Genomic DNA, 26,177 nt, shown 5'->3' with positions numbered 1-26,177 from the left:
TCCTGGCTGGGCTCACCTTACATCTGCCCCTGGGAAATGTCCTGGAGAAAATAAACCTGTTGGCATATTAAATAAATATCTCTGCTTGGGACAGCCTACAAGAAGGCATAAAGGCACGGAGCTTACTGGTGTGCCATTCCCCCTCTGACTCAAGAATGACAGACTCAAGGAAGCCAAGGGCTCCCAGCCCAGCTACAACTCCCACATCCTTTGGGGATGAGCCAGAGATCTCTGCTCTGCCAGTCCCAGAGAGGAGACAAGGGCCCCTCTCTGCCTGGGAAAGGCTGGGTGTGTCTGTGCCAGCCCCTTGGGTGAGCACCACAGGCTCATCACAGGCAGCTCAATTCCAACGTGCTCCTTTCGTCCCTGACCCCGCGCTGGCAGCTGCTTGTTTAACCACACCACACACCAGGAGAGCTCCCTGGGAAAAAGGGAAAAAAAAAAAAGAGTGAAACTTAGGAGGCTTTAAAGCCAGCCTCATTTTAATCTATTTTTCGTGTTAAATTATCCAACTGAGGGAGCGGGAGAGAGAAAGGGGAAAGAAGGGATAATATGAGAAATGTTTTATTTGACAACGTGTCATTCGGAAACTGATTATTTCTGTCTCCGAGCTTTTTAATATTCCCAAACAATGGCCGAGCCGCGTGGGGATTTGGTATTCTAAGGCTGGATTTATAATACTCTGTTCTGCAGTGATAAGAACACGGGCCTTTAATCCTCTGAGCTGTGAACATGCATATTCTCCCACGTAATGTCCTTCCTGCCACGCTCCCGCTGCCCTGGGCCGGCCGAGCAGGAGCCACCAGCACCAGAGCGTTGCCAAGACCCACGGGAGAGGAGAAGGAATGGGAGAAGGAAGATGGGGGAGATGAGGGATGGTGGGAATAATCCACACGTGGAAAGAACAGCAGGGCTTGTGGCAGCAGAGAAAAGCTCAGCTGAAGCTGGAGCGCAGCAAGGTTGGCACTTATTTGGAGCCCAGAAGGAAAATCAATGGGAGAGACCACCCTGAAGCCCAAGAAATTGGACCCTCACATAAATTATGAAGTCTGTTGGATTGGAGGGCCATCACCCTGTAGGAATCTCTGAGATGCTGAACAATTTCTGGGCAACGAGAGGACACATCACTGCTTTGAACACAATCCCCACCCTGCCCTACCGAGCCAGGGAAAGACAAGGGGGTCCCACTGCTCCTCTGGAGTCCAGACAAACCCTCTTGCCACAGCCTCTGTCCCTTCCCACTCTGCTCCCCACGGTGCTGGGATGTGGTGTGATCCCTTGCAGGAATCCTCCATCCCTGCAGCCGCACAGTGACAGAGCCCAGCTGCTCAGAAATCAAGCCCTGACAGTCTTCCAGCTGCCACACCAAAAGGGGTGAAGTCACAGGAGGAAATCCCAGGCTGGAGGGGATAGTTTGGGCTGTGCAGACCTGTGAAACCACAGCACCCCTCGTGCAGGTCAGAGAAAACCCAGTGCTGAACAGCACAGCACTCGAGTCTTTGCTGACCTTCCTCCCAACACCAACACAAGTTTTTGTCCTCAGGCAAGAATATCCCTCTTTCTTTCCTATCTTGAAGCCATTTATTGTCCAACATTGTGCTGGCAACCATCCCCATGGCCTGCTGCTGGGTGAATCAGGGCTCTCCCAGCTCTGGACATCGCTCCAAGGTCAGTCCCCCAGCACAGCTCAGGGATGTCCCCTCACTGCCTGGGCTGAGCGAGCCCCCAGTGCTGGAGCATCACATCCCCTGCCTCAGCCCAGCAGGTGAATTGAGGTGAGCAATCAGGTATCAGCAATAACCACACAACCCTCAGGGCTCTTCACACTGTGTATTTTTCCTTTCTTTCCATTTTGGTTGTAAAGGTAATTAAACACTAGGACAATTTACCAAGGGGTGTAGTGGATTATCCATCACTGTCAATTTTAATATATATTTTTTTTTTAAATCAAGCCTGGATGCTTTTTGAAAAGTCATGCTTTATTTCAAATGAGAAATAGAGGCTTTAGGGCATTCTCACACCCTGTGCAGCTCTGAGGGCACAGCAGATGATCTCATGGTCCTTTCCTGAATTCCATTCACCCCCATGTTGGCTTCCCCACAACTCAGCTCCACAGCATCTTGTCTCTCACCTGGGGAAATTCACCCCCAGACACACAGAGCACCACCAGGCCCTGATGCAAAGAGAGGCCAGGCAGAGCCCAGTCCCATCCAGAAACCACAGCCAGCCCCTGCCAGCCCAAACCTCCACATGCCATGGGAGCAGTGATGAGCCCATGGCTGAGTGAGCACCAGGCAGGGAAACTGAGGCAGAGCCTGGGGATGGGACCAAGGACAGACAGCAAGCCAGCATGAAGGTTAGAGAGGAAGAGACAAACACCAGGAGCAAAATATGTGGAGCACATGTGTGCTCCAAAGAGATCTGGATCCAGTCCTGATCTCCACACCACTCAGCCCCACCTCTCTCTATAGGAGACAATGATACACAGGGCAAATCTCCTAAAAATAAAATATTTTCTCCCTGTACATTTCAAATCCCCACTCAAGCACGGCTTCAAGGTGCCTAACCACACACTCAACTTTAAAAACGTGTTTAATTCCCATTACAGTCCATGAGTCTCTAGCACACGGCTCAGCGCTTTGCTGAGCAGGGACAGCTCCTTGAATTGCAGCCCAAAGAGAGCTGCATTACATCTCTTTTTCCCCTTCTTTCCACAGCTCACTGAGCTATGATTGGGGCAGTGTCTTCTGGGGGTGCTGTTATCACAGCTGTGCCACCTGACCCTGCACCCCTCTCTGAACGGGTGCAAGGAGCACAGGGTGTGGCCCAGGGGTTGAAGAGGAAGGGTTCCCACAGGATGGCTCCGTGCAGATCCTCTTACCACGCTGTACATCCACACACAGGGCATAAATCTCAGAGCAGATACAGCCCTGTAAAGTACAACACACACACAAGCAATGAGAGTTACAGTTGCTGTGGGAACCATAACTTTAAAATCTCCAAGTCTTCCAAGTTAAAAAAAAAAACAACAAAAAACCAACAAAAACCAGAACAAGTCAGACAAGTCACATTTTCATATATATATATATTTAAGCCATACTTAGTTTTGTTTTGCTGTTTCATCCAAGAAGAGAAACAAAAGAAGGAGTGAACCTGCCAATCAGCCTTTCTGTGCTGCTCAGACATGCAATGTGATGTTCCAGTAAATGTTTATTTGAAAGGTCTCCAAGGCACCGGCTGTGTGCAAGCACCAAGACACACAACCCTCAATCACAGCCAACATGCCTGCGTGTCCCGAGCTGCACATCTCGCTAGGATAACAATTCAAAATGACTCCTAATCCATTTTTATTATGTAAAAAAAAGGCATTTATTTGCAGCGAGCTGAAAGAGGAGGGCCGGAGGTGATTTTATTAAGCACCTGATTGCTGGCTCTTTTTAAAGCCGGGGCGCAGATTGCATAAATTGTGATTTTAATGTGCGTTAAACGGTTCACCTAAATGGGCTGACCTGCTAACCCAGAGCCTGCCCTCAGAGAGGGAAGATTTTAAAATTCATAAGGTCTCCTGCGCTTGCGCTCATGTTTTCCTAATGTGCCAGCCTGGGAGCACAAAGCTGAGCCAGAAACAGAAGTTTTTCCTTCCCCCCATGGAGTTTGAGTTACAGAGCCCCATCCCTGCTCCTCGCTGAGCCAACAAGAGACCCCTGCATGTGTTCATCCCACTCAGCTCATTCCCACCCCACGCCTCAACCCTGTGTCATCCATATTCCAAAGAGGAGGGGAAATTCGCTCCAGTTAAGGAAGAACGACCTGGATTTTAAATAAAAGAGGTCACCTCGTCCACTGTGTCTCCCAGGGCAGGTGAGGTTCCACTGGCCAAGACAACCACAGGCTGTGAGTGCCCAGGGCTGTGGCAACACAAAAAGCTGCCAGTGCACCACGGGGCTCAAGGAAGGTCCCACACACAATGTCCCATCCCCAGCACAGAGCCCAAACCCTGACTGTCCACAGCTCGGGTGAGGAGCATCCCCATGCCACAGTCACATCCCAGCAGAGACAAAGGGAATCCACCCAAACTGGCTGTGTGTGGCCCAAACACCTTCCCAGCGGAGAGACAAAGTCCTCCAAGGTTCCGTTTAAGCCTGGTTTCACCAAATTCACCAGTAACTCCTCCAAGGATGGGAGGCACTCACCATGGGACCTCCCAAAGTCACAGCCACTGTGGGATCCCTGACCTACCCAACCCCTTCCAAACAAAGGTTTAGCAAATGCTAAAGCAAGGTCCTAAATTAGCAGGATTATTACAATATCCGCCAGCGCAGCATTTGCTAGCAAGTAATGAAATATAATTAAAAGTAAAGAACACTTGTCAGATAAATGACAAACACGTACTGCTGTTGCAAAAGTACCTTTGCTTGTTTTTTTTAATAATTGTGTTTATCCGCTTCCTCACTAATTTGCAAAAAATGCAGTTAATTCTCAGTGGATCTCACAACCATTAGTGCGAATTAATGCTGTTCCCACTGTATATTCTGCATATATTAGAGAAAAGATTAATCTAATAAGAGATGCACATCTCCGGGTGAGGGAACACGAACACGATTCACGTCGTGCCTCCAGCTCCTGATCCCCAAAGAGGCACTCGGTACAACACCCGCTCTGCTCCATTTACCAGCCCGCTTTGGGGCTGCCAAACCTCGGCCACTTGTCCAGAAAACGTGGCAGAGGTGCAAAAATTACAAGTACAGGGGCTTCTTAGAAAGCCAAACAGCTCCAAACCCCGTTGATGGACCAGCTCTCCTCTGCACTGCTTGTGCTGCTGCTCTACCCACAGGGAAGGTGGAGAGAGAGTGGAAAAGGGATTCAGCTTTTATTTATGGACTACTCAGACAATTTCTGGAGTGAGCAGATGATGGGAAGGTGCTATTTTACAAACAGACATGAAGGAAAAGAGCTTGTTTTGTTGGATGTGGGTTTTCTGGGTTGTTGTTTTTTGTGGGTTTTTTTGGAACAATCTGGCCTATTGTGTAAAAAAAAACCCCAAAACCAAAAATAACAACCCACAAAAAACAAACCCTGCCTTATCATATTTGAAGTGCAAACATTTCAGCATAATGAACATCAACAGCTGAATGAACACAAACCACAGCTTTCCAGAAGGAGAGGGAAGGTATTCAAACACAATATCAGGATAAAGCCTCCATGCACGTGCCCATGTGGCATTTGGCACCTGAAGGTACCTTGGAATTCTGGCAGAAGTCACACTACAGGAGCTACACACTCCCCAAACCCTGAGAAAAGCCTCCACTGGTACCTCAAGCATCACACACCAAAGGGAAAAGCAAAACAAATCTTAATTTTTATCAATTTTCATTTATGATTTAATAAAAAATTTGAAAAATGTGCTGCCCCCCGTGTAGTACAGAGCAGGGAGATCCAAAACTTTGATTTAAAGAAAAGATTCAAGACCTCAGGAACCTCCTCTCCCAAACCACCACAGCTATTCCCAGCAGGCTCTTAAGAGCCCAGTCAAATACAGCACTTAACCACACACTTAACTCCCATTAACTTCGCTGGAACCTTACACACAGATAAAATTCATCCTGTTTCAGGGCTTTTTCATCTCCCTGACAAGAACTGAGAATTCCTTTACCCAGCTCTCCATGTGATGACTCCAAACCACTCGGGGCTCGGGACAGTGGGAAAACAAACCCATGGGGATGGTTTTTCCTGCTCTGCATCTCCCACACGAGTCCACAGAAACCTTTTTGTTCTGCAGCACAGCTTGATGAAACAGCTCCTTTTCCACCCAGCCCTCTTGCTGTATCAATTGGGAATATAAAAGTATGGGAATGCACCAGATTTGGGTTTTTTCCTTGTTATTTGAAGGCTGTGAGACCAGTGGATTCTTCCCTGGGAGAAGGGGTCACAGGGCACCCTGCCACTGGGCTGGGAAGGGAAAAGCTGAATTTGCACCTCCCACAGAGCCCTTTGAACCCCCAGCTCTGCACATCCTGGGGACAGTGCCCATCCCCAACCTCCTGAAATTCAAGTCCTTTTTTATTTTTTCTGTATGGATGCACGGCATCAAAGTGAAGGGAGGAAAGCAGAGGTGGCAGTGATTGGTGCCACCAAGATGACCTGCCAAGCTCCCTGGTATGCTACAAGGGGCTGAGACCATCTGGGACTCTCACTGTCCATCCCAGCTGGAAGCAGAGGGTTTGGAGCGTATCTGAGTGGGATGCATGGATGGAAAAAAAAGAGCTCCTTCACAGATGGGGTGAACATTGCAGGGCATGGCTGTTACAGCTGCTTCACCCAGCACCACACCACGAGGGTCGTGGTGGAAAGGCTGCAGACCCCCCTCCCCAGCCTGCAGCAGCTGAGAAAGTGCCTGTTTGGAAGTGGGAAAGGATTCATTTCAATTAAATGTGCCTGGTGCTCCAATCAGAACCAATTAATTCTCCCCATCTGAAAGCTGATTAGCCAGGCTATCTGGATAAATGGATAATAACAGTCTAATAACCCTCTCCCCCTGCACACACTGGGGCTGCCACAGGTTTTTGCCACAGGTTTTTGACACTGTGTCTCCAGCCTAATTGCAGCATCTGTGAATAACTGTGGAGCAGATCCTGGCTCCATCCCTGGCAGCAGGCAGGGGCCAGGTGAGGATGGCTGCTTCAGAGCCAGTCTGAGACCCCATTACTGCTCCCAGGCTTCCAAGAGGGCAAGGAGAGATGCTCCTCCACCCCAAAATCTCCCTCATCCCCCTGAAAGCTCTCTTGAGCACTGGGATGGCAGCTCCCAGCTCTCCAGCCCTGTCCCTTCCCCTGGCTGGTATTAACCAGTGTTTAACTCCACTGCTCATCTGCCTTCCTTCTCCTTCTCCCTCTGGGATGTGCTCCCACCCAGCTCTGGGACAGACACCAGGAACATCAGGGTGCTGAGAAGAGCTCTGTGCCTCACCCCAAACCAGCCTGGCACCCCAGTTTAAGCATCCTCTGCTAACCCAGGCTCCTGAGGCAGCCCCAAGGCTCAGCCCCTGACATCCTCAGGGAATTCAAAGAGCTGAAGCCAGCCATGGGGATGGCAGCCAGCAGGAGAGAGCAAGGGAAGGCACAAATCCCACTCTTCTGTGACCCTCCTTCCCTCCAGTGTCCACCTCAGGCCTGGTGGCACAGCCTCACTCTCCAGCTCCCAAACAAAGGGCAACAACTGGGGACCTAGAGGCAGGAATTTTCCATCTCTGCTCCTTAATTTTTTCCTCACAATTGGGAAGTGTTGACTAGCTAAAACCCACTTTTCCAATGATGTATTTTTGGTTAAGAGCAAACGCTGAGCCAAACTGTGAACAGAGAAAAACAAAGACCTCAATCCTGCTGCCATTTTCTAATCAAATTTCCTTTTACTAATTTGACAGGCCTGTTTTGAAAATTTAAATGTAAAGCTGAAACGAAGTTAGATTCCACAGCTAAATGGGAATGGAGACAAAATGTTTCAGATGGAGCCATTAAAGTCCTTCTGCCCACACCTCTGGGCTCACAAAGCTCTTCTCCACTCCTTGTTTGATGGGTACTGAGCTTTAGTTTGCTCACTCCCCCCACCACACACAGGTATCCCCCAGCAATTTGTTTTTAGCTTAGTAGGAGGCAGGAAAACAACTTCCACCCAGCTCCATCTCCTCGATGTGGTGTCTATCCTGTGGCTGGCCTGAGTTCACATCTAATCTAAATAAAACACAGTTTATTCAATGCTCCCATCTTCAGAAGAGTCCTGCAAAAGAAACAGCTTGGCCTGAGGGGAAAGAATGATTGGGAGATGAAGATCCAGCCGTGTGTGCTCCCAGAGAGGCTCACCTGGGTGGCAAGGACAGGAGGCAGCACTGTCCTGCACAAGCTCCTCCACCTTTCAAACCTTGCTCCAAACAAAAAGCCTCTTACTCCCCAGGGACTTGGCTGCTGTCCTCAGCATCCAACCTTCTTTCAGGCTTTCATCACTCAAGAGTAATTTCCCACAGAACAAAGGAAGCCAAAAAAAAAAATAAATAAAAAAAGATTGGAGTCTGTACTTGGTGCTGCAGACGGAGCATTGGAAACTTGGTGGTTCAGCCTTTCTGGTCCATGGCTGTGATCCTTGGATAAGCCCTTGGAACAGATCCCCCAGGGAGCAGCCCCACCTGTGTTTCATGGGAGAGGGACTAGAATAAATCCATAAATCCAAGGATAAATGCAGTGCTGGGAAGCGCAGAGGAGCAGCACAGTTACTGATCTAAGACAAGGTGCCCTCACACAAGCGGGACAGGAGTGTGGGATTTAAAAGCAGAGGCTGAATGTGTCTTGCACAGCCCAAACAGGAGCTCCAGGGAGTGAAATCTCAGCACTCAGAGCCTCAGCAATCCATGTCCCTGCCTCAGGCACCAAATGTCCCTGTCCCTGCAGGGAGGAGCTGCTGGACAGAGAGGAATGGACCTGGCATCACAGAGCAGTGGCGTAACCCAATGTTCAGGGGGAAGTTTGAAATGGAAACAGAAATGTTCAGACCCCTCCTCTTCCAAAGCAGCAGCTCTGGTTGCCCTCCACCCCTGTAGCCCTGGGGGATGCCAGCCTGCATCCCTGCATGCTGCCAGGAGCCAGAGACTTGCAGCAAAATCCTCAGAGCAAAACATTTACAGGAACGGGGTTTCCATCTATCAATTCAAACCTCCTGCCTATTTAAATCTGTCCAAAAGGTGCAAAAGTTCTCTGAAAGCCTCGGCTGCTGCAGAGCTGGGCTGGAGGCAGAGCACTGCTGGGGCTGTCTGATCCTGGGGCAGGCTGAAGGAAACCCCCACAGGGACCGGGAATTCTCGCAGAACAGGACAGAGAAACATCCATCACCAGTGACAAAAGGTTATTGATCCTGCCCGAGGGCAGAGAGGGAGATTCAATGACTGCTCCAAATCCCTTCCTCCCCATGGATCCTAGAGAAAAGCAAATCTTCATCCTGCCCTTGGGAATGAAGTTTTCCTGTGGGTGTCCCAAAGGATGGCAGTGCCATCCAAGGGGCTGTGGAAGGTTTGGGGTACTGAAGGAGCAACTCCCCCACTTATAAAAAACAAACAAGCCAAAACCAACCAGTCCAAAAATGGCAAAACAAAAACCAAAGAAACAAAACCCTGCAGTCACACCTTCCACAGCCAAACCACTCCAGCATTAACCTGAAAAACTTGTTTATGAGGAGAAGTTATCAAATGCACTCGTGCAGCCTGGGGCGTGCAGGTGAACCTTCCATCCACACCCACAGCCCTGGGACCGAGAACAGCATTCCTGAGTGCACTGAAAGACACTGAGAGGTGCAAGGAGAGCCAGGGTCATTGGCTCATCCACTCAATGCTCCAGTTTTCAATATTTGCACTGTCAGGATGTTTTCCAAACACAGATAATCGTTTAAACCCAAAACTTCTTAGGAGGAGAAAAAATGCACAATTTGCAATTCCCCCATTAATTAGGAAAGGAAGAAAGAAGTCCAGAATTTGTCTGCATAAAACAGAAAGGAGTAATGAAGTAGATTAGTAGTAAGAATATGAATGTAGTCAAAGTGAAAATTAAAGTCATGGTTCTTATTTCTGTGCATGAGACCCTTCAGATCCCAGCTTGGTAAATAATAAACACACACATAGCTACATGGAGTTTATATTTCATGGATATACATGCACACATGAGAACAGAGACATGGAATATCCAGCAGGGCTCTGGTCCTGGTCAGCTGCTGGAGGGTGGTGGTGGGTACTGAGGGGACCCCACGAGCTGAGATGCTGAACAAGGGAACAGCCATGTGGGAGCTCACATCAGCTGTGCCACACACAAAGCCAGGGAAGCACATGGCCTGCACACAGGGTGCTGGAAGAGGATGACCTCACCCTCCTCAGCAATTTTTAGGGCTGGTGCATCATTAGCCACCCTCCAGCTGCCCTCCCTCCAGGGGAGCAGAGGATCAAGTGAGTTTTTCTCTGCTGTTATACAAGACACAAGCTTGTGCACATCCTCTGATGTGATATGGCTTCAAGGCTATGGGGTCAGCCTTCCAGGGCTGCCAGAGCCCTTCTCCAGGGCAGCCACACTGCTGTCACCTCACTCAGGGACAGGCCTTTTTTGCAGGCAAGAGACCAACTGAGACACACTTGCAGCAGCTGGGAAGACAGCCCATCTTTCAAACTGAGTACATCTCATAGAGAAGGCTGACCTGTTCCCAAAATCAGGAGGGGTTTCACACTCAGCCTCTATGCATTGCCCCATCCTCATGCTCTTCTCTCCTCCTGTACCCAGCCCCATTTCTCTCTTGCCTTTACACAAAGCCTAAAATCTCTCCCAAAGCAAACTCTTGTTTTACCTCGGTGTCACCGTGATCTGTGAGGGGATCACCAGACCCCCCTCACCTCCCTTCTCTGCAGAAACCCCCCTTTCCTTCACCTCTCCCCCTTCTGCTCCTCATCCCTCCCCATGTCCAACAAGGACATTCCAAAACCTCGCCAAGTGCTTTGGGAAGAGCCCAAAGGACACAAGGACAGGTCCTGAAGAACAGCTTAGTGTTGGCTACTGCATCAGCTGCTCTCCTGACCAACATCCCACTGCTGCTGCCTGTCATCTACAGGATGAGGGAAACCAAAAACCAGACAAGGAAGACAGGAGGAGAAATATCTACCTGTCTTCAGCTTCCAAGCCCCAAGAACCAACAGAGTTTGAGGCCAGACACAGCTCCAGCCCTGCACAATTATGTCACACAAGGGGGAGCAGGGGATGAGTAGAAGCACCCCAATAACACAAGAGCTCTCCCAGTTTTTGAGGACATATGGCTCCTCTCCATACTTCAAGTAGTGACTCTTCCACGCTTCCGAATTACAGCTGCCTGAGCTGTTTCTGCAGATATTTCCTCTTTCTATGCAATCATTTGGCTAATAAGATGAGCAGGTTGGGCTCATTTATTTTGGACACTGTTCGTGGGTCATTAGCAGAAAGGCTAATCATTGCATTGGCAGAAAATATCACTTCTGCTTCAGAGCTGGCTGCGCAGCACGGGGAGGGGGAGAGAGCAGGAGCCTGACAGAGCCTTTAAAAAAAAATAATAATACAAAACCCAAGTTCCACTGCTGTAGAAATGGAATTTTCCTCTGCTATTTCCCAAGGTGTCTGCTGTTAGGATGAAGGGACAGACTTCAGTGCCCGAGGCAGCTCTGTGCTCCCTCTCCCACACACGTGCAGCCTCCAAGGGCCTGGAGAAGGAGTGACACTGGCAGCCCAGCCTCCCTGAGCCACAGCAACACAGCAACACATCCTGGCCATGCTCATCCTCATCCTCATCCTCATCTTCATCCTCATCCTCACCCACTGCAAATCCAGGCGGGATGTGACGAGCCCCATGGCATGAGAGCCCTTTCTGGGATGGTTTGGGGTTAGCAGAGCAGTTGTGATGCCTGTGCTCTGCCCGAAGCACCTGAGCACTAAAATCCACCTACAGAGACATTTAAAGAGCAATTTGCATTCAGTGCGAAGGCTGGAGCGCCAGGGGGGATGCAGAACCTCAGGGCATTTGCTGAGCCGAAGACTGAATTTCCAGGAGACACAGCAAAGCTGAGCCCTTCCCGTTTCTCTCTTGAGAGGTGACAACAGAAGCAAAGACAAAGCTCTGAGACGAAGCCAAAGGCTCCCCAGGCTCGGCTGCTCCAAAACCAGCTCTCTCCAAAGGCCCTGGGAGAAGCTCTGCCCTGCAGATATGGTGCCCTGGCAGAGCACGAGGACACAGAGCTGCTCCTGCTCCATCTCACAGCAGCTGCTGCCTTCACCCACTGACCTGGCAAGGGCAGAAATGAAGTGCTGGAGGGGAACAGCTGGCCAGGGCACAGGTTGTCCCTTTCCCCAGCAGACACACAGCCAGCACTCCTCCTGCTCCCCTCCTCCAGCTTCTGCTGGCCCCAGATGTCCCTGTCCGTGTCCTTGGCTGCTCTCAGCAGCATCCTTGGGGCAAGCACAGGATGGGGCTCCCATCTCCCGTGGGAGGCTTTCAGCAGATGTCCAACAACCCTGTGCTTCCCCTGCTGCCCTCCAGCCCCACAGCCAGGAGCTCTGAGTGCCCAGGCTTACAGCAGGAGGGAGCTGGCCAGGGGAGCAGCGTGGCAATGCTGGGAGGAGGGAAACCAGGAATTTGTCCCTGGAGTGCTCCAGCTTGCCTTGAGCCACCCTGAGGCTCTTCCTGCTATTGCCAAGGGAGCATCGTGCTGTGTTCTCTGCCCCACAGCAGAGCCTGATGCTCCCTGGGGAGCCTCGGCTGGCTCTGAGCGGCTCTCCAGCCCGAGAAAGGGAAGAAGATGATTTGGGAGCTAATTTAGAGCTGCATTTCCTAAATCTTTTCAGACACCGAGGCTATTGGCAGGCGGTGTTACAGCCCCTGCCAGCCTCAGCAGCTCTACAATGTCCTTCCCTTGGCAAGGGCAGCAGTGGGGAAAAAATAACACACAAAAAACAAGGGACGTGTGATGGAGAGCTTGGCTGAAAGTTCCCTCCCCCTGTTGACCTGCGTGCCAAGGAAGAGAATGGAGGAAAAAAATCACAAAATTTTAAAATGAAAGAAAAACAAACAGCAATATTACTTGTTTTGCTATGTCCAAGCTGTGGGGATGGAGCTGCGGCAGGAGGAGAGAGGGCGTAACCTGGGGCCAGATAAGCAGTAAGATCAACACTGGGGCTGTTGTCTCTTCCCCCAACAACTGCTGCTCCCACCAGGCTGGTTGCACCCTGAACCCGAGCCTGGAGCAATGAGGAAAACCACAGCCAGGGCAGCAGGAAAGCTCAAGGTTGCCCGAGGAATGGCTGGTGAGGAGCTGCTACCCAGCTCCAGCTCTGGGAAGGGAAATGGAGACGCCTGACACTGCTAAAGCATCGGTGGTTTTGCTGCCATCCACCTGCAGGTGGGTTCCTTGCCTTCCATCTGAATAAAAAGTGTTACTCTCCCCTGAGGAGCTAAAAAGAAGGCAGCTAGAAAGGAAAACCACCAGTTTTCCTGTTGGATAAAGGGAAACACAATGACAAAATAGCCAAGCCCTGAAGTCCAAGTGCATCCCAGCAGGGCTGGGGCTGATGTTCCCACTCACTCCCTCTCCAGCCACTGCCATAAATCCAGCCCCAGAAGCAGCCACCTGAGGCAAAGCCAAACTAACCAGCTCCCTTCACAAACAGTCATTTTCCTGCAGTATATAATAACTGGATTTTAACCATAAGCACCATTCCATTTTTTTTTCTCTTTCCCCTTTTCCTTTGCTGCACATGGTGAGACTTCACGCCGAGGCTCCTGCTCGGAGCTGGCAGAGACCTTTTGAAAGCTGAAACAGAGCTCGTTCCCCCTCATCCATGGGATGGAGGAGGTGGAGTGGGAGCAGCGACAGGTAAAAATAACCACACTTGGCCTGATGTTGCTCCCAATTAAGCCAGTGGGAATTTTGCCCAACTTCCAAAGCAGCAAGACCCAGAGACACACAGAAACACTCTCTGCTGTATGAGCAGCCTAAAGATGGCCAGAGAAAATGATGGATACTGAGTTTCTCCCCGCTGTTAACTGCTGGTGGGAGTCTGAGCATGCCCTGCCCCGGGGCCAGGCACTGCAGAGGCTGCAGGCACTCACAGGGTGATGATCAGACCCACAGCACCACATCTCCCCTGCTCCAGGCACAGTTACTCCACACACAGACTGGAAAGGTTTTGGGTTTTGTTTTTTTTTTTTCTCCAGGAACGGTTTATCTGCTCAGACAGTATCACATCAGCTGAAACTAAAGTGTAAGTGGTTTTGGGGAGGATATAGAAAGTGTTGAAGAGTAGAAACATTTCATTCTGACACTTCCCTTAACAAAAAGCGCTCTGCCTTTTCACGGCATCACAGTGCCTTCTGAAACCAAGTCCAATTTATTTTTAAATGGGAAAAAAAGGAAAGCCCAAACTGAGAGCAAATATATTTCTGGGGACAAATATGATATTGCATTTCATCCTGTCATTAACACTTTACTCCCATCTTCAGGATTTGCCAATCAAATGAGAATTCAGCCTTTTGTGGTGCTGCAGTGTAACATCTTTCACAACCACCTTGATGCTGTTCTGCATGAGGTTGAGCACAGTTCACCTTCACACGAGCCAGCGCCTGACACCGACACTTGAACGGATGCAAACATTTCCAACTCCCATTCAAACACCAGTAACAACTGAGAGGAGCAAAAGCTGCAGAAAACACAAGGTTTGAAAGGGAAAAAAAAGAAAAAAAAAAGGCATTTTGCTGCTTGTCTGAAGACCAGCCCAGCTTTCAAGCCCACAGGCATCATCCTGGGGATGTGAGAGCTGGGTGAGGCTCCTCACCCCGGGTCAGGGTATTGTACCAGCAGAAAAATGGAGATTATCGTATTCCTGCTGGGACTAAAGAGTGACAGGTATCCACCAACACAGCCTCACCAGTGAGGAGACAACACCCTCCACCCTGCCAGCATCCCCAGGTCTGCATCCCAGGAAAACACCCTCCATTGTGAGGTATTACCTCGGAGCCAGGGCCCACCCACACCCAGCCATCGCTGGAGAAAGCAGCATCCACAGGAGCTTTCCTGGAATAACATTTCCTGACAATTTTAATGCCATATGTACTTTGGAGCCTGGCAGTTTAAAGCAATTAGATCCAGGCTGGGAGCTGCAAAGCATTTCTGTGTTTACGTCAATGTTTCAAAGGTACCAGCCCTGTACTCCCAGCACTTTACACACAGGATTAGCACGGGGCTCCCACGTGGAGCTGCTCTCTCCAGGAGCCCAGCAGCTCGGTGAGAACCAACCTGTGGAGGAAAGGGATGGAAAGCAGGAGCTGAGGCAGAGCCACCCCACTGAAGCCTGGGTTTCCATCTGTTTGTCCCACACTGGGGAAAAAGCCCAAACCACCACCAAAAGGTCAGGCCACCAGCTACACCCTGCAGAGCTGTGGATGTGAGTATTTATCCCAGACAGATGGTGGGAAGGGGAAGAGTGAGGAGGAGGAAGGAAGGGAACAAGTTCAAAGCAAGTCTCTGCGATCAGCAAACATAAAAATACCCTCTCAGCACTGCTGGCAGTGCAGAGGGACCCGGCCCGGGGGCGAAGGCAGGCACAGAACGTGTCCCACCCAGTGCCACAGGCTCACACTGCTCTGGTGCTTCTCACTCCGTTCCCAAAACCTTCCCTCTGGCGTTTTTGCCTTCATCTCTTCACGACTTCAGCATCCCCCGTGCCAGCTCTCACACCCCCTGACAACGCCGGCCACTTTTCCAATGGGAGTTTTTACGTTTTCCCTTCCATCCTCGATGGAACACGTCGAGGCTGGGGAAATTGAGATCCCTCCCACGCCATCGATGCCATCTGCAAAAACCAAACCCCTTCCCAGCGCTTCCCATGGCTGCTTTTCCCCCAGTACCAACTTCAATTGCTCTGGGGATGAGATGAGAAAGTTAAGTTTGCTGCTCAGTTCAGATTAACTGAGAGCATTTATTCAGCCTTCCTTTATCAGAGATGCAAATCAAATACTCCAGTTACATATTTTAACACAGTGGGGTGGAAAAACTGATGGAGAGAAAGACATAAAGGGTCTAATGTATTCACTGGAGCTAAGGTGGAAAACAGAGATTGGTGAAAAATGATTAACATAACAGGTGCCATTGTCACAAAAGTGACAATTTGAAGACAAATCCCCCCAAAATGAATTCCCTAAATATCAGAGCACATCATTAACTACATTTAGTCCCTGTTTTACACCGGCTCTGCAAAGGAGAGTGGAGAGGAGGGGAAAGGTGGATGAAAGAGTCTCTTCCCAGACAGCAAGAAGTTGGTTAATGGCACATGAAGATGGAAATGGAACTTGAAGCCAAAGAATGTCCCATCCTGGGAAAGAGCAGATGCCAGGACAGTGCCAGGGTGAGAGGAGTGGGAATTTCTTCCAGCAAGGACCAGCAACACCTCCCCTGTGTACCAGGGTGGTCCCACAGCTTCCAGCTGGGCTGAGCTGCAGTGCCCTGAGCCACGGAGCCTGCAGGCACTCAGCCCCTCTGCCCTGAGCCACCCCACCCAGCAGAGATCCCACCAGCCCCTCTGGCCACCCTGAAGGAGCTCAGGAAACAACTGAGGGCCACCTTCAGCAGCCTGGGGAGGATTGGTGATGGGCTGAGGATTGTTTGGTTTGCCATCAGCACGGAGCCTGCTGCTCCCATGCCCATCCCAGGGATTTGGGGATGCTTAGTCCACCTCCACATCAGGGTGGGCAGCTCCTTCTTCTCTCCCCACACATGATTCTCACACAGGGATATGCTGAACCCAGGGGGCTCAGAGCTTCTCTTTTAGGTTTTGTTTTCTAATAAAAACAGCTCATTGGAGATCAATTTAGCTTTTTAATACCTTTCAGATAAGAAAATCTGCTGCAGCAGCAATTCTCCCCCTATCTTAATTAATTTCTAAACACATCACAAGCTGGAAGTGCATGTTTGATGAATCTGGTTGACCTCCTGGTGCAGAAATGATGACACAGATGTTGTGCCTTCTTCACTACCTCATTACTCATGTCACACCAGGGTTTTTTTCTCCCATTGAGCTGGCTGACAGGAGCTCCAGTGCTGCCATCAGCAAGAGAAGCTGCAAGGAGCCAGAGGAAGGCTCAAGAAACGTTTTGTATCTCTGGAGAAGCCAGGTCCAGCAATCCCACAGGACACAGCACCGTGCAAGCACAAGGCAGGGAGGGAACGGAGTCCAGTGGGAGATTTTCACCAAGGAGGACAAAACACTGCTGGGGAGGGAAACGAGGCACCCCACAAAGAATGGCCAATCTGAGGGAATGCTGGGGCTGAAGGAGCCCCAGTGGGGAGGTGCCCAAAGCCCACAGCATCTGGAGTGATCCTCAGAGAGCTGGGGACAATGGCAATCAGCCCAGCTCTGAAAAGGGTTCCAGCCTCCTCTCCCCTCCCATTCAAGCTGGGATGAGCCCAGTTGCACTGGTATGATGTTACATCCACCTGTGAGAAGGTGAGCAACTATAGAATCATGGAATGGCCTGGGTTAGGAGGGACCTTAGAACCCATCCAGTCCCACCCCTGCCATGGCAGGGACACCTCCCACCATCCCAGGCTGCTCCCAGCCCTGTCCAGCCTGGCCTTGGGCACTGCCAGGGATCCAGGGACAGCCACAGCTGCTCTGGGCACCCTGAGCCAGGGCCTGCCCATCCTCACAGGGAAGAATTTATTTTTTTTTTTTTCCTAAAGGTGATTACAGCTCCTAAAAACTTGTTCTTGGAGATTCCTTAAAGAACTGGAGAGCAGCCCCAGACTGAGGCAGCCCCAAGGACAGACACACCACAGGGTGCACAGGACACAGGATTCCTTCCCAGCTCCACTTCAGAGCAAGATGTGAGAGCAGAGGAAGAGTTTAAGACCACAATTTACACCCAGCTCAGGGGCTGATGGAGCACAGGAACAGCAGCTGATCATTAGGGAAAAATCAGGATGTATGGGAACAAGAAGAAAAAAGGAAACTCCACAAATACAAGTTAAAGAAAATCCTCTGGGAGACCTAGAAGCCTAAAGCAGATAACTTGTCTGCTGCCAGCACAGCCAGCAGAAAGTGGGCACTAAAAATAAAAAATAGTAATTTTTTTTTATTATTTTTTTTTAACAGCCTGATGAGGTCTGGTCACCTTTTACTCCAGACACTTTAATGGTCCCTTGCAAGGTGATGGCATGAGATGCAACAAGGCTTTTCCTCATGATCACTCTCCAAAAAAGCCAGTTTATTTCTGCTGGAGCTGGAGCAGAGGCAGCACAGAGCACGTTTCTAAACCTCCCATCATGCAGGGATGGTCCTGGCTCTGGTATCCCACAGCCAAGACTTTTACTGTCATCACTCACAAGAGAGGAAATCCCATCCCTCCACCAGCAGGACGGGATGAGGCTTTGCATCCTCTTCCCAAACTTTCATCCCAGCACTCACAGGGTGTCGTGGCCCCACTGGTGTCTGATCAAAGGGTCAATGCAGAGACAAAACCTGTCTGTCCCACCCCTCCACCCCTCAGAGCCTGACAAACAATCCCCCTCTTGGGCCAAAGTCTCCAGACACGGCCCCAGGGCTGGATTTAGCACCACACAGAGCAATAATTAAACTGGGACACACGGCGGGTGTGGAAAAACAAAAAAATAAATCTCTCTTATGTTTTGTTAAATTCAGCAATTTACAAGGCTGGAATAATTAGTGGTTTAAAATGTTTTGACACAAGCAGCCCCAATAATCATGATAAATCATATCAGGCATATGCCCAGATCCTTGAAGTGACAGATGACAAACAGAGCAGTGACAAGACGCTCCATCACGCAGGGAATCATTGAGTTAATGGAAGAATTATTGCTTCTGAAATCCACTCCAGTCCCATTGTGGGGAACATTCCAATTTATCAAAGCCAAATGAACATTAATTGCTGCAGCCTGGTAAGTTTTCGAGCTGCTGTGACCTTCATTGAATTTTAATCCAAAACAGATAAGATTTACTTCCACACAACAGGAAACAACACAATTAAACCCAAATGACAGCTGAGATTATGGTGAAAAAACACAACAGGCATAATGACAAAAATATTGATTCCCTTCTACTTGACACTGTGCTTTAAAAAAAAGGTAAATAAATAAAATACTGCATTTGCATATTTGTTTTTCTTTTCCCTTTTTCCCTTCTTTTCATTTGGGAGACAAATTTCAGACACTCAAGCCAAGAGGAAATGGGTGGCAGAGAGTAATCGAGACTGAATTCCCTTTAACTGCAGTAATTAATGTTATGTCTCATTGGGGAGAGATTAAGAAAAAACAGTTAGGAAAGGAAAAAAAAATAAAAATTAAGTATTATGTTGCTGTCAGATATGTCCTTGAGCTCGGGAAGGGAGGTGTGAAGAAGCCAGTCAGTGCTTTGCAGGTGGTGGCCACAGGGACATGGGTCATGGAAGGAAACCAATCCCAAAGCTGTAAGGTATGGACTGACAGCCAGAGTCACTGGAAGGAGGAGTAAAGCCAGGATTTGCACCTCTCTGGAGCCCCCATGCAGCACAGAGAGGGTCTTGGCTTTAGAGGCAGAGCAGGAGCTCCCCTGGCCATAAACACCCACAGAAATCCAAGCAGTTCCTGCCTTGGCCATGTCTCACTGCCCAAAAACTGTGCTGAGTGCTCCTGAAGAGAGGGGTTCACCAGATCCTCCAGACAAACCTTCCCCAGCTCCTATAAATCACCTGGAGCATGAGGACAGAGCTAAAAGCAAGTTAGAGCCACTTAAAGGAGATGAAGGAAACACTTTCCCATGTCCCCTCCTGTCCCCTGGGGCAGGACACTGGGCTGATGATGGACAGGGCACAAAGAGCCTGAATGCCTTGCAGCACAGGGCTGGGCTGGAATTTTGTCCCTAGCAGTGATGGTGGTTTAGTTCATAGAAAGCACACAGGAGATGTTGGGCTTCATGGTAGGAAGAGGAAGGAAAAGCATTTGGGAAGCTGGGAAGGAGGACACAGGTTGTATCCCGAGGTAAAAGGGAGATGGATATAGAGGGTGTGGGGACAGGAGGGGTACCCAGAGCCCCCTGTGCCAAGCCCAGCACAGCCAGGGAACCCCACTGCTGGGCTAGGAGAGCTGAGGTGATGGGGGCCCTCTGGATGTGCTCCAGCTGGGGTCAAGAAGGGAAAAAAAAGAGTGGGAAACCAGCACGGGACCTGAGTGAAATACTCCACCCAAGAAACAAAGAGATGTGCTCATTTTATTTCCCCTACAGAACTCCATGAGGCCTCAAGGGAGAAAAACCCGAAACACCCAATAAACCAACAAAACAGAATCATCTTTGCTGGTAACTCAAAACTTGGCTCGGGTTCACTCAGAAAGTTAATGAACCTTCTGAAAAATCTGGGCAAAGTTTCAAGCCTGTGCTGCAATCCTGACCCAGGAAAGAGATCTGCAGGGCTCCTGCCTCCCCAGGAACACATGTGCAGCCCAGACCCCATCCCAGACCCAGATCCATGCCCAGGATCTCAGCTCCAGCTGCAGGGAATGTCAGGATTTATAAGGACAGTGGAATTACAGCTGACTGTGTGGCAGGAACAACTCCTCTCCCGTTCTCCTGTTGCTTTTACAGAAGGGAAGAGAGGTACAGGGCAGGGATTGAGTCTCAAAACAAAGCCATGGGTGCTCCCAGGCCAGTGGCAAAGCACATCTTTGCTGGCTAACCTGGGATTAGAGGCCAAAGCCATTCCTGTCCCATTCCTGTGCCATTCCTGTGCCATTCCTGTGCCATTCCTGTGCCATTCCTGTCCCATTCCTGTCCCATTCCTGTCCCATTCCTGTGCCATTCCTGTGCCATTCCTGTGCCATTCCTGTGCTCCCATGTCCATGAGCAGCGCTGCTCCCACATTCTCAGGTGCAGCCAAGGAAGGCTCTGGCCAGGAGCTTCTCAAAGGATCTTTCCAATCATCCAATCATTATAATCATTTGCTGTATTTTAGAGACCATCTTCAGCAAGAGCTTTGGACCAGGACTGAATCTCTCCCACCATAGAAAATCTGCTTTTCAAGCAGGAATCACCAGGCTGCAGAGAAATGTCACCCCACAGACACAGGGCAGTTCTCCAGCACTCAGGTTTGCCCACAACAGCCAAACAATTCCACATTCAAACCTCCTGCCAGGGGATGGAGCTTTTCACACCCACAAATGCTGCACTGTTTTCTTTCTTTGTTCTGTCTCTCACTTATGTTTTCAGGCTCATTTTCCAAGTATGAAGTTCTAACCCTTTCCCCCTCTCCAACACCCCATCCCATGGACAATTTTAGCAGTACATAAAACCATTCCTTATATCAATTCCATATCCAACTCAGTAAAATGCAGCCCCCAACTCCTTTCTTTTCTGCCATGCTGCACCTTATCTTGCCCAGCAGCCTTAATGCAAAGTTTCTCTCCCTTCTCACATGCATTCAGTGCCAGATCTAAAGCCCTGCTGACGAGACACTCAAAAAAAAACCCAACAGATTTAAGTTGTAAAAGCCAAATAGCTTTTTTTTAACAAAATTCAAGGTTTTGTGCAGCCATTGTTTGTATTCCTCCTTCCAAAAGTAAAGACAGAAGCTGTGGAGATGACCCAGATTCTAAGAGATGACCAGATTCACCTTTTGCAGGGGGTTGCTGTGGTGGATCCCCAGTCCCATAAAAGACTTGCTTTGGCAGATGAATGGCAGGCATACACACTGCATATACCAACCTAACTTCTCTTTCTCTGTATCTTATCCCAATGGGATTGAAGGGACAATGCACTGAATCCCATTTTACAGATGGAGCTCTAAAGCACGGAGGAACCATGGAGCAGATCCAAACACGTAGGCAACCACCTCATCTGATACTGAAACTTTAAAAGGCAACACAGCACATAAACAGCGCATTAATAAAAGGTCACAAACACCCCAGATGGAGACATTCAGAGCACTGGATCATCTTTTTGCTTTTAGGTCAGACTTGTCCTTTGCAAGAAATGCTGCAGCCCTTACTCACTTCAAAGATAAACTTCAGCTTCAGAATGAAAGCCCAAAATCTTGCCTTTGCACAATGCCCAAACACAAAGACCGAGCAGAAATACTCCACTCACACCTCACCACTTTCCAGCACGGACAGGAGCAACCACAAGGATCTTTGTTACCCTCCCAACAGCTTCTTCCCCACACTCTTTTGCTTTATTTTATTTTATTTTATTAGAAGATCAAGCATTCTTTTACTTTATTTTTTTTTTTTCCACCTGGCCCATTCAAACACAAGCTGGAGACCCAACCCAAGAAGTGACACAAACATCTGCAAACCAGACTCACCACCCTGCTCCTCATCCCCCTCCTCCTCCAAGGGGGCTCCTCCATCCCCTCTGATGCCACCAGCAGCCGGGACTCACCATGACTGAGATATGAAGGATGTGCATCTGCTCCTCCACGATCTCCGAGGGCTCCTGGAGGCTGGGGGGGGTGGCCCTGGAGAGCTGCTCAGCGCTGCTCATGGACACGTGGAAGTACAGGGTGCCATTCTCCAGCCACTGCTGCTTCCAGTGCACCAGCGAAATGTCCGACACCGTCCCCGACATCTCTGCAGGGACACAACACACAGCTGAGGGTCAGTCTCCCCCATGGTGCCCAAAGGTGTTGTTCTAAGTGATGAAGGAAATTGGGATTTTTGAGTCTTATCCCCAGAACTGCTTCTATTTCATTTTAGCCTCTACCTGTTACTTCTCCTATACACAAACAGAAATATCTGTCTTCCTTAATAAAAAGCAAGGGGCTACAGAGTGCATTGGGATTTCTAGAAAAGGAAGGCAAGAACATCACACAGGATGCCCTAAACTTCCTGTGGCTTTCCCAGGAAAGAGGTTGGAACAAGCTCCCAAGGAGCTGCAGCCAAGCCCAAGGGAGTTTCATGGCTCAGGGAGGCCACTCCATGCCAGACAAGGCAGGCTGCAGACATCAGCACACGCTTTGCTGGCACTTACAGTGGAAACCTTCTTCCAGATGTGAGGCAGCAGCACAGCTGTATTAAACAGGGACACTCAGCACAGACCATGAGCTCCAGCAACAAGGGAAAACCACCAGGCTTGACAAATGTCTATTGACACTGGAGCTGCATCTGTCAGTCATCTTCTGCAGCTTCTGCTGGCTTCACATCCCACCCAGTTCTGATTTCCAGCACAGCCTGGGAGCCAGGATTGCAGCATCCCAGCACACAGCACCAGCTTTCCCCGACCTAGGGCACTGCACTCAGCTGGGGTTTGGAGAACCCAAAGGGCACCCCCAGACCTGCAGACCCTGTGAAGGCAGCAGCTCCCAGCCTCAGCTGCAGCTCCTGAGTGGGCCAGGAGCACTGAGGGCTCCACATCTGCCCAGCACGTTGCACACAGATCTCTGCAGGGAACAGGTTTGGTGGTTTGGCAGCTGAATCAAAATGGAAAATGAAAAAAAAAATACTAGTACAATATGAACCAAAATATTTCTCCTTCCACCACATCTTTTTTGTGTTTGTTTTCCATTTCCAATATGAGCAATGGGAAGCAAGACAGGTCTTCTTACTCACTGGGCCCACAGCTTCAGCAGTCACAAATTCAATTCCCTCCTACTTGGGAACAGACCAGGCCTGACAGCCCCTGACCCACTGTCTGCAGGTGTGTCTGCCCCAGAAGAGCCAGGAGCACAAGCTCAGGTACTTCTGGCACCACAGTGGGAACAGAGATGAGGTTCTCCTCCACCTTGGCTGCAGAGGCCTCGTGGGGAGAATGGTGCTTGTTCCCCTGAGGGCAAAGCAGCCAGGGAATGCTGGTGGCACTGTGCATTTCATTGCCCTGAGCCCAGCTGGGCAAAAACACATCCAGTTCCAGATCCCAGTGGAGAGGAAGGAAGGAACAATCCCAGCTGAAGCTGTCCTGAGGAGCCACCCACACCCTGCAGGACACGCAGCTTCAACAAGACCCTTGGGTGGTGAGCAGCCACTCAGGCTGCAAGACCAGGCACTTGCACTTCTACAAACCCACGTCCCATCCCAACAACAGCAACAAAAAAAACCTCTAAATTCTTCAGGATCTGTTTTTCTCACCCCTGAAATCAACATATTTCCCAGGAGCAAGCTCCTGGCTTCCCAAGATGGATCAAAAGAGAGCCAACCAACCTGCTCATGGAGAAGACCCCACCACAGCACAGGTCCTGCAGGGCTGAGGACAGGGACAAGACCACCCCAGCACCTCACTGGTGACACTCCAGAGCCACCACCGTGTCACCTCTGTCTCACCAGAGGGGTTTGCTCATTGCCTCTGCCCCCCTCAGCACTGCACCTTCCTTATCCCCACCCCTGTGCACACCTGAGCACAACACAGAGAAAAACCAAACAGCTCCTGACCACACATGGACCCATCAAGAGCCCACACTTGTGCTTGGGAGGGGATGCAGGAGGTCCCTGTCACATCCCTGTCACTGCCCTGACATCCTGCTAATGACCCTCCTTTCACAAAAGACTCTTTACTGGAGCAAATCAGCAGCAAGAGGGTGTTGCTTGTACTCTGGAAACTGTAAATCACAGCAGCCCTGCAGCTCCTTAATGGCCTGGGGACCTCATGGAATGAATCCTGTGTCTCTCCCCTCCAAACAAGGCTCAAGCAGAAGGTTTCTTATAGCAGTAAAAATAAGAACAAAAATGAGAGAAATATCAAGGCTGCTTAATTGCAGTCATCTTCCCAGCAATACTTCAAAGGTCTGTACTAAAAAGCATCGCCTTGTCTAATTAAAATCAAAACAAATGCTACTTTTAGGAGCAAAAGCACTCACTCAGCTTTGCAGCAGAAATTCAAGATCATCCACAGAGACAAACAGACCATGGGAGAGCACAGAGGCATCAAGGGAGAGACTCTGCTATGCAAAGCCATAATCTTAATTCTGTCCAGAGGGACAGTCACCCACAGGAGGGGATGATTTACAGCATTCCACACTCATCACACACACATCCTGCAGCAGACCTTCTCTAAAGAGCTCAGGAAGGAGGTTATATCACCCAGCCCACAGCACAGACCCTGTGCATGCCACCAGGACCCCACTGCTACAGTTCCAAAGGCTACATCACATTAGGGAAGCAAGGAAAAAACCTCCAGGGTCAACTTCCTCCAAATTTTTTCCCTTACACACACATTTTTGCATGGGATGTTTAAGAGGATCATGGAGAACATTTCTCAGGAGTTCTGAAATATAGGCAATTTTTTGGATTTTAGCCTAGACTGAAGATAAGCCTGTTTCATTTTCAAAAGGTCTCTTCCAAAAGTAGAAACTTCAATTTAACATTCATTTCACAATTTTAAGCAAGCCCAGCAGCCAGGCAATTTGTGACAAACACGGACTTGCCAAGCCTGGGCACCCATTCCCACACACTTATAAACACTTGTGTGCTTGTGCTTTCATCTCAGGGCACCTGGTTACTACCCCACACCCCCAGAACACCACCACCCTCCCTCACAAAAAAAGAATAATTTTAAAAAAAGCTTTTTCAAGCCCTGTAGCTGCAGAATCCCTCAATCCCCAAACACAGGGAAGTTTCTTGGCCTCATATATTCGACACTAATATTGCACTGCCCGTGTTTCACTGGACACGCATTGTCACTCCACTATCTGCTGTAGTTACAGTAGTGAGAGCCCGTCCATCAGGCAGAATGTAATAGTCTGCAGCAAGATTGCCTGTTATCAGAGCTTTCAAACACTTTTGGAACAAATTAAGGGCATTCCTGCACCAAAACCGAATGAGATGCGGTTAAAGTTTTAAATGTGCAGCAATGGAAAAGCACTTGTGGTCTATAGCTGTTAAAAATCTCAGTATCTAGCGGATGGGGAGCTATCAGATGGGGTTCAAACACCCCTTTGTGGGTAAAACACCAAGTAAAACAGCCAAACAGATCATCAAACATCTGCCATGCACCTTCCTACCTGCTCACTGTGCTCAGCAGAGAGCAGACACATTTGTTATTGCACCCACCAGCCTTTGCTATCACTTGATGATGGTCTGAAAGGAAGAAAAAGGCACACAGAGCATTTCTGCCTTTTCTGCTCTTCCTCAAGCTCTGTGCCTTGTACAACTCCTACAGTCTCCAGCATTTTCCGTGGAAATCAAACAAGCAATCCAAACAAATCTCTTCCCAGGGCTCAGCCTCTGACCTCGTGCTCATCAGCGGGTCGCCCATCCAGGATAAGGCAGGGGACAGCAAGATCCCTTCCAATCAGCTCTCTAATCCCCTTTTTCCCTTTGCTGTTGCTCCAACCCTTACATATAAACATTTCATTGAAATCTTCAACTTGTATTACAATCAAACTTAAAAGCAAAGGGGCCAAAATGCATTTGGTTGGGAACCAAGACGATTCCCATAAAAGCAGATTATGTTGGCATGATGAATAGAAAATGAAACAGCCGATATTAAAGTTACAGGATTGTTACTCTGTGCCTTTGGGCTCCTGGCCACCCTGTCCACCTCCTCCCTCCTCTCCCCCTTGGTCTCACTGAAGCCAGGGACAGCCTTTTCACCTCTGCTTTTTCCAAGGCAGCCTGCCAGGCTTGAAAGCTTCACCAGCCCCCACCCCAACCTCGTACAATGCCTCAA

The 26,177-nt window shown here is 49.5% G+C and overlaps 1 protein-coding gene across 1 annotated transcript in view; it reads right to left on the bottom strand.

Moving 5' to 3' along the window:
• Nucleotides 1–25,811, bottom strand: part of ASTN2 (astrotactin 2) — a 252,911-nt gene extending 227,100 nt beyond the window's left edge. The window contains exons 1-2 of the mRNA XM_015644984.3: nucleotides 25,510–25,811; nucleotides 21,960–22,147 (exon numbers count right to left, since the gene is read on the bottom strand). Of these exons, the coding sequence (XP_015500470.1) occupies nucleotides 21,960–22,145 (186 nt within the window). The 5' untranslated portion in view covers nucleotides 22,146–22,147; nucleotides 25,510–25,811. The remainder of the gene's footprint in view (nucleotides 1–21,959; nucleotides 22,148–25,509) is intronic.
• Between the last annotated feature and the right edge of the window lie 366 nt (nucleotides 25,812–26,177).

The sequence above is a fragment of the Parus major genome, chromosome 17 (genome assembly GCF_001522545.3).
Source record: "Parus major isolate Abel chromosome 17, Parus_major1.1, whole genome shotgun sequence".
Classification (NCBI taxonomy): Eukaryota; Metazoa; Chordata; class Aves; order Passeriformes; family Paridae; genus Parus; species Parus major.
The sequence above is the reverse complement of the archived record's forward strand: the minus strand, read 5'-3'. Positions and strand labels throughout refer to the sequence as shown.